This window comes from Centroberyx affinis, unplaced genomic scaffold, assembly GCF_046629955.1.
Source record: "Centroberyx affinis isolate AG114_WGS23_722 - 3 ecotype Tasmania unplaced genomic scaffold, CSIRO-AGI_Caff_v1 ptg008327l_1, whole genome shotgun sequence".
NCBI lineage: Eukaryota > Metazoa > Chordata > Actinopteri > Beryciformes > Berycidae > Centroberyx > Centroberyx affinis.
Genome location: NW_027284140.1, coordinates 116,762 through 127,819, shown reverse-complemented (window position 1 = coordinate 127,819; position 11,058 = coordinate 116,762). Strand labels below are relative to the sequence as shown.

General features: G+C 42.1%; 1 protein-coding gene across 1 annotated transcript; it reads left to right on the top strand.

Annotated features, from left to right (window-relative positions):
* The first annotated feature begins 587 nt into the window (after positions 1-587).
* LOC139640089 (solute carrier organic anion transporter family member 1C1-like) lies at positions 588-10,789 on the top strand. The gene is made up of 14 exons (XM_071514254.1): positions 588-689; positions 1,932-2,073; positions 2,480-2,612; positions 2,728-2,855; positions 3,798-3,944; positions 4,152-4,250; positions 5,322-5,555; positions 6,040-6,204; positions 7,402-7,597; positions 7,910-8,075; positions 8,694-8,878; positions 9,588-9,652; positions 9,921-10,038; positions 10,225-10,789. The coding sequence occupies exons 1-14, from the start codon at positions 588-590 to the stop codon at positions 10,787-10,789; spliced, it is 2,445 nt and encodes an 814-aa protein (XP_071370355.1).
* The last annotated feature ends 269 nt before the right edge of the window (positions 10,790-11,058 follow it).

The following is an 11,058-nucleotide window of genomic DNA, read 5'->3' as shown; positions in this document are numbered from 1 at the left end:
TGCTATTTGCCTTTTTAAATAGAACCAGAGCAAGCTTTTAATAATACCCATAAACCTGTAGGAATGTTAAGTCCTCCTTGAAACAATCCAACATTTTGAAGCCTTTTGATGCCTTGTTATGGCGCCGATCACTAATGTAGTGGTAAATAAAAAGATGGGTAAACTATGACGACTGGCTGATGATAATCATAAAACAAACAACCGATTTAAACCAATTTAAGCCTCAATTATACTTTCAGAAAAGCATTGAGGCTTTTTTCCCTATAATATACTCTATCTTCATATAACTTACATCAGTTTGACACCACTTACTATGATCTATATGATGAATTTATCTCATAAAGATGTATGTCACCATAAAAAGTGGTGTTAACTGAGTTTAAGTGTGTTTACCCTCCCCAACATCCCTGGTACCGATGTTAACTCTTTTACTTTGTGGACAGTTTTATGAGGAAAGACTAAAATCTGGAGAGTGTACTCCAATCAAAATACATTTTCCACATTCTTACTTAACTTACCTTGTCTATACTATATGTTTTTTTCTTGCAGTGTCCTGAGGCCAGACAGACAGACAGTCAGTTTGTAGGATGGGAGAACCGGCGGAGGACAGAGAGAAGCTGGCCAGCCAGCAGGCTCTGTGTGTCCCTGACCAGACGACCAGCAAACACCGCAGCATCTGCACTCTCAAGGTACTACAGTTAACACAAAGGGACAGTTCAACTGGAAATAAAGAATTCAATTTAGAACACAAAAAAAAATGTTTTTCCAACCACTTCTCTCTTGATCTGAATTGGGAATTGAAGCTAATTCTGCTGTTGCACTCAATGTAAATCGCTCTGAATAAGAACGTCAGCTAAATGCTTAAAATGTCAAATTCATAAGTTTTTTTTTTTATCAATCAAACAACATGATCAGAGAATTTTTTCTCTCAAAACTTTGAGCTAGAATCAAGCAAAGTAAGATCTCTGATGTTGGATTGTTTATCTGTTGTTGTTTATTTGTTGATTGTTTATGATCATCTTACTCATTACGCTCTGAAAGACAAAAATCCTCCTACTCTAGATCAGCATTTAATCATCATCATCAGCATGTACAGAGTTAAAAAGGCATTTCACCCATAACACATCTAAACTCTGTTTCATCCTTGACTTTGCTTCATTGATTCTCTGAGAATGATTTTCAGCATGGGTCTTAGTTCAGCCAGGAGATATCCGGTTGAAATTGTTGCGTTGATTTTAATTCCCATGTAGGGCCCACTCATTGCATTAAGTATATAACGCAACTACCTTTTGAAAGATTTTTCCAAATCACCAAATCATCACCAAATTAATCAGTTTTTAACCTTTATTTAATCACACAGGTTTTTCTGAGAAACTCATGCTTGTTTCTGCAAGTCTCTTCTTCACATTCATGCAGTTGCACACATACAGTTTTTAGGATATGAGTGAGATTATGTGCATAATACTGTAAATCGGCTTTGTTTTCAGTGAAGCATTTCAATCCAAAGTCAATAAGCTTATGAGTGAAGTGAAGTTTTTGCACCATCTACAGGGAGATTACATTGTTCATTGTAGTTCTTCAAACCGGTGACACAGAATTATAGAGATCAAGTGAAGGACTTCATTCCAAAATTATACTGTATCAGCATTTGAAAAAAGATGTCAAATTTCAAAAATACAAAAGATTATGTCTCTTTATGAGCAGCATATTTAAAACATAGCTTAAAACTCAAATCATGTTCCTTAGGGAATTTTAATTTGCGCTAGGATTCATTTTATCAGTCGATTTCACATTTTTGAATGTGCGGATGTTCCTATTGTTGGGATGAAACTCTTCAATTAAATAAGCCTGTAAATCGGCCAATCTGTGTATCTGAAGCATTAGGCCTGTTTTGAGGACAATATCTTTCTCTTTCCCCTTGTGTTCCCTAGTTGTTCATAGTGATGCTGTCGTTCGCCAATTTCTCCAAAGCCCTGGCAGGAACCTACATGAAGAGCACCATCACTCAGATTGAGAGACGCTTTGACCTCTCCAGCTCGCTCTCTGGACTCATAGACGGCAGCTTTGAGATGGGTATGATCTTTCTGATGACCCTGTTTCCTTTTGTGCAATGTATGGGGTCTCGGTCTCTCACTTATGCTTTTTTTTCCCCGTCTCATTTAGTCTATTACTGAGTCCTAAAATCGTCTAGAAATGACTGTCAATATCTTGAAACAAGTCATAATAATATAATAATAAGGCAAAATCACTGCACTACTATCAAGAAAATGACACTTGATTCTACAAAATTCTTGAAACAAGTTGATTTGCATTGGAAACAAGTGAAATTATCTCACCCCATTGGCAGATTTTTTCCACTTGTTTTAAGAAAATTTGGATTTTAGGACTCAATAATAGACTAACTTGTTTTATAATCAATGAACTGACACTTTTCTCATTCAACTTTTGAATTAGTCCATTGTTCTTCTCCTCTCTTCAGGTAACTTGTTGTTCCTTGTTGTGGTCAGCCATTTTGGGTCCAAGCTGCACCGGCCCAGGCTCATCGCTGTGGGCTGCTTCGTCATGGCAGTAGGAACCCTTCTCACCGGCCTGCCACACTTCTTCATGGGACGGTAAACACATCAGCAAACACCAGCTTCTTAGAGCTGGATAAAGACATTCTGAAAAAAACAACACATGAAAAAATTGAAAAAAAAAGTCTCATTGTGGCTGGATTTTTTTTCACAGCTACAAGTATGATACGGTCATCCAAGGTTTCCAGAATGCGAGTGTGAGCATCGCTGCCTGTGTGGATCCTCTGAAGAAACCAGACATACTGGGAATCCAGATAGAGACTTCTGCTGAAGACAAAACAGGTGAGACTAAGGACGCGCACACACACACACACACACACACATACACACACATACACACACACACACACACACACACACACACACACACTTTATCTATACTGTAGATTAAAGCTGCACTACAGACAATATTTATATGTAAAAATACACCTGTCTTATCAGTCTAAATCACAGAGTGTGGTAGCAATTAATTGAGATGCTGTAGATTTGCCCTATTAGCTCAAATTAATTTCTAGAGTTGGGTATGGTCACTGGTGAAACTAGATGCCACTGTATTCAACCATAGAACATGCATATGAAAGAAAAATCCATATCAAATCAAGGTTAATTTCAAATGAAAAATAATGAAGATATCACACGTAATCCTTCTGAAATGGTTAATAATTCAGCATCCTAGAAGTTGTGTCTCTGTTCCTCCAAGTGAGCATTGCTTACGCAGTTTGGAGGGAAAAGTGGAGCAAGTAGAGCATCTCCGTTGCCAGATTGTGTTCATACCTCATAGTGGTTCATAGTTGAGGTACCAGTCTGTGTCCTGGAAGTCTGGGAGACTTCAACTCCTCTTCGTCAGAGACATGTGAGTGAGACGAAGAGGGTGGTTGAGTTAGGCATCAAAGACTTATTTTGGATTTACAATTCGTATGAGTATCTAACGCACACACATAAGGAGCTGCCATCCCACCTAAAAGACTTCCATGTGTTTTGGTTCCAACAGAGGTTTTTAAAGAGTAAAACCCCAAACGCAAATCTGTGTAAAGCCTGACATCTAATGGTAAAAAGCATGCAAATGAAATTGCCGTGTGCTATTGGCTGATCTTTGGTGCCAGGTGATGTCACCTTCTATAGAGTACAACAGGTGGTGACATGACTGGGGAACACCCTTACACATATAATATACATGAGTGTGTTTGTACATGTGTGTGTGTTTGTCTGTGTGTCGTTGAGCAGCCTGTGTGAAGGACTCCAGCTCCCACATGTGGATCTATGTGTTCCTGGGGAACGCTCTGCGGGGGATCGGAGAAACCCCCGTCACACCACTGGGCATCTCCTACATTGACGACTTTGCTAAGGCTGAAAACTCTGCCTTCTATATAGGTATATACTGAAGAAAGACTGATGTCAGACAAACCAAAGTCTTCAGAGCATCTTTTGGGCATCTTTTAGGGATAGATGAAGATCCCAAACCAAAATGATCCCCAACCATCACTGCTTATAAAAGAGTTATAGCAGAAGCACTGATGTTTACTGTGTGAAAATATACCACATGATACAAAATGTAAATCTTTTGATTTTCTTTGGCAGCCTGTCTCCAGACCATCAGCCTCTTTGGCCCCATGTTTGGTTTCCTTCTTGGCTCCTATTGTGCCAAACTGTATGTTGATATTGGATATGTTGATTTGGGTAAGTGTACTAAATGTTTGATATTGGGGGATAGTGTGTTTTTCAGCGACACTAAAAGCACTAAAATGTTTTGTAAACCATGTCTATATTTCTACATCAACATACTTGTCTTCACATAACACCTGGGCGGTATTGATATGAACTCTGGATCTTAAGAATGTTAGTTTCTGTCATATACTGAGTTATTGTGTTCACAAGAATGTGTCTAAACATAGACAGACAGGCAGACAGACAGACAGGCAGATACCACCATGATGACACAATGTCCCACATACCATGTACCATGGTGGCAGGAAGTTGAAAGTTTACTTTGTGCAGATCTACTAAATATCAGATGGGTTGTCAGTGCATGTCGGAAAAACTGAATCAATATTGCTTGGCACCAGAATTAAATTGAAAGTTGCCTGGTTTGGAAGTTAAAAGTTGCTGAATCTGCTATCAGTCAAATACTTGGGATGTATGCTGGTCAGCCATATGTCAGCAGAGTGTCAGGGCCAAGCAGTGAGCCAAAGAAGACATGTTTTAGCCAGAATATCACAGGTTTTAGGCAGAAATGTGATAGTGACTCTAGCTGGAGCTTTGGTTCAGCCTCATTTTGACTGTGCCTGCTGTTCATGGTACAGTGGTCTGATAAACTACCTTAAAAATAGGCTGCAGACCTGTCAGAACAGGTTAGTAAGGACTAATCTGAGTGAGCCCTATGAGGACTCATCACCGCTCCCTCTGATGGTTAAAGGTTGATGTTAAAGTCTCTCAGGTTGACCCAGGAACATAGAATTGTCCACGGTGCTGTCCCTAAATACTTAATGAATTATTTCAAATAAATTCAATCAATTGATCAATCAGTCTAAATCACAAAGCAGGCCTTTTTTAGTGTTAAGTGAGACACCATCGACTCACCCCATTTTCCCAAATGAAATTCTGGCACCAACGTGCAAATTTGCCTTTTGCCGCTTTAAATGAAATCGAATTGATGCCATTGAACCCTGCTGTGCACCCAGCAGCAGCCTTTGTACCTCTGCTGATGCTCCTGAGACCAAAGATGAAACGTCTGTGTGTTTTTCCATCCAGAGAGCGTGACCATCTCTGCTAGAGATGCCCGCTGGGTGGGCGCCTGGTGGATGGGCTTTCTGGTGTCCTCTGCCATCCTGCTCCTCGCGGGCATTCCCTTCTGGTTCATGCCCCGCATGCTGCCCAAGCAGGGGGGAGAGGAGGTCAAGTCGTCCCCCAGCCATGAGACCCTGGGTGCGACAGAGGATGCCCTCAGCAACACCCACAACGGCAAACTGACTGACATCGCTAAAGGTAGCCACCATCCTCTCCTTCTTCCAATGATAGAAACCTGGAGATTTCCATGACAGAAAGTTGGAAGTTTGTAGTCTGAAAATGTGTTTTTGTGAAAGTCATGTTTAGGCTCAATTCTGAATTCAGCTGTCAATTTCTCTGAGATGACAGCTTGTTTCAGTGCATTTGAATTGAATGTGAAAATCCCACAAGAAATAACTGATTTTGATTTGAACTTGAGGAAGTCAATTAAATGAAATTCAAAACAATTTATGTATTTAATTTTATGTCTTTCAATGTGAAAATGCAATTTTCTAAGAAGTCAGTTACCCTATGTTTCCACAAAGTTCTACTTTCTGTTTGATTTCCAATTCCTCTTCAAATTTACTGAATTGTATTTTACCAAATTAACAAATTCTGAGTCGACTCCAATCCTATGCATGCGTGCAGGTGTATGGGCATGCTTGTATGTGTCTGGATACTGTTTTTTTCTGGGTTTTTCCAGGGTTTCTTCCCTCTCTGAAGCGCCTGTTGGGAACTCCCACCTACTTCCTGCTCCTTTGTATGAGTGTCCTGAAGTTCAACTCCTTCATTGGTCTGTTAACCTTCAAAGCCAAATACATGGAACAACAGTTTGGACAGACTGCATCCAGAGCCAACTTCCTCATTGGTAAAGAAATAAACCCCTTTAATTCAATTGCTTTATGCAGACTATTGAAATTAAGCCTACAAGACGTACTAGTAAGTTTAGTACTTTGCTCCTTTGACACGTTGTTTAGATGTTGTGTAGGCAGAATCTCAGTCATTGCTTAGGGTCCAACCAATGGTACATGCAGCTGTGCTGGTATGCGGACAAAATGGCGGTGGTGAAAAAAGAAAGAAAAGGACAGAAGAGAAAAAAGCGAGGAAGGAAACAGGGAGAAAGGAAGGGACTCTCAAAGATTTCTCAATGGGTTCAAACTGCAGGATCCTAACTTTGGTCAAACTCCCAACATTCAAGTCTCAATAGTCGGCATGCCAGCTTTGATGTCGATTTGGGCTGAAGGCTGTAAGAGGAGCAGTCTCTGGACTTTATGGGGTCTGATGTTGAGAGACCTGAAACACCCAGTGAGCCCAGGTTACATCACTGAAGGTCTGTTCAAAAGCTACAGTAGATGTATGCACAGGTCAGTCTCCTTGTTTTGTCTTTTGACAGTTTTGGCAACTTTCATGTCAACTTTGGTCACCACTGTGTAGATGAGTGTATGGCAGTCCTATTTGGTTGTGTTTGATATATCCTTCCTCTCACGAAAGGGAAGAAGAAAGGAGGCATTTTTTGGAATATTCAAACTTTTCTGCTGTTTCTGTCTCATATTCAAGTCTAACTGTTTCCAATGTTGTTGCGTTAACATGAGTTAACATAGTTTGCTAGCAAGCAGTAATAAGGTAGACTCAATCAAAAATAAACAGAAAAACAAATCAATAAAATGTCTTCAGAGATGACAATCGACTCCATAGATGGATGCAACTGTGCAATTTATTCCTGTAGAATTTCAAATAAATGTTGCAGAGAACTGGGAAGCTTTAAATGGTTCTTGTCCATTTTGCACTTGCCGGACCAAACTACTGTTCAGGAAACAAAACCACATTGGTAGGGAAACAAGGAAGCATGGAAATCTGATTGGCTGTTGACGCCCAATGACGAAAATTCAGCCGACAAGCATGTTGACCGCCCACACACCGGCTGCCCTCTAGATGAGTTTCCTTGGTCGCTCATCTCTATAGTAAATGAATGGACTTCCCCTGACTTGTTGACGGTGTTTCTCGCAGTGTGTGAACACACAGTGTGGCCAACCTGTGTCCAAACCCCCTTGTGCTCTTCTTCCAGGAGTGTTGAACCTGCCGGCGGTGGCGGTGGGGATCTTCCTGGGCGGGCTGCTGATGAAGAGGTACAAACTGAGCGTGGTTTCCGGGGCCCAGCTCTCCTTCGCCACCTCCTTCTTGTCATACCTCCTCTTGCTGCTGCAGTTCGGCGTCAAGTGTGACAACATTCCCATGGCTGGGCTCACCGTCACATACAATGGGTCAGTGTTAAGACCATGGCCACAGCTATGACCAACCAAAATACTTTCATTCTTTACAGGTACAATCCTGAATTTATTACACAATCTAAAATTTGAGTCTATTTACCGCCTGAAAATACATGGAAAACTCATATTTAGCTGTGTCATACTGTCAGTCTGTCAAATTTCAGACACACAACTCTCAGCCTTTGTCCATTTTTGTGTCACTAGGCTCCCAATGAGTAAATATAATGGCTGGTGGATGATTTACAAATGAATGAATGAATGCTTCAGGTAAGCCAATGCAGAATGTGAATCCTCTGTGCCTTGCAGGACCGCGCATGTGTCGTACAGCGGCGACATGCTCTTCTCAGAGTGTAACAGCGACTGCTCCTGTTCGGCGGAGGAGTGGGACCCCGTGTGTTCGGAGAACGGCCTCAGCTACATCTCTCCGTGCATGGCCGGCTGCCTCAGCTCCAGTGGATACGGCAAGAACACAGTAGGGCCACACACAAAAATACACATACAGTACATGCACATTAACACACTACATGCGCACGGTGTTGACAGTAGAGCTGCTCACCAGCCTACAAGAAGCAGACATTTGGACGTTACATGACTTCTGGGTATTGAAGTCTCACAACTCGAAGTTACTTTGTGCTGCCACTTGGTGCCGCCAATGTGCGAAATTGCCTAGTGCAGCTTTAAAGTAATATTCCACTTAGTTTTGGGGTTATTCAGCACTTGACTGCCATGAAAACCAGAATATAAACTAATCAACACGATCGGATGGAGCTGGGACGAGTTTGTAGCGTTCAGATTTTTACTTCCCATTCATTTGAATGAGGCCACAAAAATAGCCTGGAAACTAACATTTAACATGTTTGTGAACAGATTCAACAACAGAACCCGCTACTTTGATTTTCAGTTGACTGTGGGTCCAACGTTTTAGAACATTTATTAATAGAAGAGAACATAGTGGAGGAATACCATGTGGAATATTGCTTTAACAGTGTTGTGTGCCAAAGGTGTAAACTGTAGTTGCTTGTGCTTTCAAGCTTTAGTGAATATTTTGGTATTTTCTGGTCATCGTTTTGCCATTTTCTTTGTCTACCAGGTCTTCCACAACTGCAGCTGTGTGTCCTCCTCCTTCCCAGCAGGGGGCAGTATGTCAGTGAGCCTGGGTCAGTGCCCCCGGGCCAAGGACTGCAGCCACAGCTTCACCTCCTACATGGCTGTTTCTGTTCTCAGCTCCTTCATCAACTCTCTTGGAGTCACACCCGGCTACATGATCATCATACGGTGTGTGCACCCATTCCTGTCGGGAAGGAAATAACATTATTGTCACAAAACAGAAATCCAGAATCCGTATTAGTGATTTTTGGTACTACATCCCAGATTCCAGATTGGTCTCGCAGCCACTCCCAACGATGCAAGGAAATTGTTCTGTTATTTGCTCCAATGTTTGTTTGCTTGCTGTTATTTTGTTGTCTAAGTCCTATGCATATCAAAACACTTACAATACAAGTACAGCAATACATGACAAACAAAATGGCTAGTCTCCATCCCTTTTTAGGAGGCAAGTCTGTCAGACTTCTCCTGTGTTTTGAAATGACGAGAGGAAGGCTGGGGTCAAGTCTCTCCCAACTCCAGTCTATGAAACTGTAATGACTGGAAATATGAACACAAAGTCCTTCTATGATGTGTTATGATTTGCAGTCCAGTGAGCCTACATTAGATAATCTAGTGCATTAACTCGAGTCTAAGAAGTTTCTATCCAAATGAGACACCCACCATTTGAAAAATGTGACATTTAGTCTTACAAAATGACTGACAGCACAAAATTAAAACCAAAGGTTGTAGCCTACTTTTAATGGATAATTTAAATCCTAATGCACTTTCACAGACTGAATCCCACAAATTTTATAGATATTAAATGACGGACTTCAAGTGGTGATTTTTTGCAAAATTGACTTTCCATATGTAACCTGGTATTATCTTGTACTTACAGTTGCATCTCACCAGAGCTCAAAGCTCTTGCCCTGGGTATCTACATCTTGGTAATTAGGACCCTTGGTAAGCATCGTCACTTTCAGCTGCATTTAAAGCACAAGGCTTTTCCTGCCATCTTTGAAAAGTGTAAACATTACTTTTCATAGCGGCAATGATGGAAGAAATTGAAAGTTACCCCCTCCTCTGATAGAAATGCCACCCACTGTCTAGTTCAAGTGCTAGTTTTTCTATTAGTTTGATCGGTAATGTGGCAGTCTGTGATGCAGCAGTAAAATAATCAAATCTGGGAATAAACATAAGAATAATGTCAGTGTCAATGTCTGTCTGATAGGTGGAATTCCAGCACCGGTGTACTTCGGAGCCCTGATTGATTCAACTTGCCTGAAATGGGGGATCAAGAAGTGTGGGGGCAGAGGGGCGTGTCGCATGTACGACTCTGATATGTACAGGTAAGCAGCGGACACTCGACTTACCCGTTTTAAGTATGTTACATTAATTGACCTCCTTATTTTCTGTCCTATCTTGTATTTGCCGCCTGGTTATTCCTCCTGCACCCGAGAAACCACAGCATTAAAGATTTTTTTTTGACAGTTTTTCTGCCCGGTCTTCTGTCCATCTATCTTCTCTATCTGCAGGGTCATCTTCCTGGGTCTAATCACTTGTCTCAGTGGCTCCTCCTACTTCTTCTTCATCAGCGTCCTCGTCCTCCTCAGACGGGAGTTCTGGAAGCCAGAGGCGGCGAAAGATAGGCAGCAAGAGGACGCTCGGGGAGAAATTGAACTCCAGACCCCCTCAAAACCCACCGAGGACCAGCCTGACACTCCCAGAACTCCCACGCCGCCTCACACCCAGGTAAGGGTGGCGGTGGACCTGGAGGAAGGAGATGAGGTTCACAGATCAGGGCAGCTCCCCCAAGATGGGAGACTCCTCCCCGCACATAACGACACAGAGGAGGAGCAACGGCACAAATCGCAGACAGAAACCGCCGCCGAGCTCAATCCCGTTCCCAGTGAGGGAGTGGAGCTGGAGCAGGAAGGGCAGAGGTCAGAGAGAGAGGTGAAAGAGGAAGGAGACGAGGTCTGTGAGGAGACCAACAACGGGCGGGAAGGAGAGGTGGAAGTGGACGTTCACACAGAGAACAGCGACATGGCAGAGAAATGCCTGTCTCACAGCGAAGACACTGGTGGCCCACAAACATAACATGTCACCCAGTTTGCCCGAAAGCGAGACTTCTGGGATTCTTGTTGCCAAGAGAGATTGCATTGTCTGCTGGGCTGTGGCCTCATCTACACTAATAGAAATGTTGCTCTTTTGTTTTTACCAGTAGTCCCATTCCTACCACTGCATAAACTGAACTGTGGAATATATTACAGTACTTTGCATTAAGAACTGGATGGTGCTGGATTTACACAGGGATCAAACGATTCAAAATGTGACTCTATGTGGCACAGATTTGACAGTTTTTCATC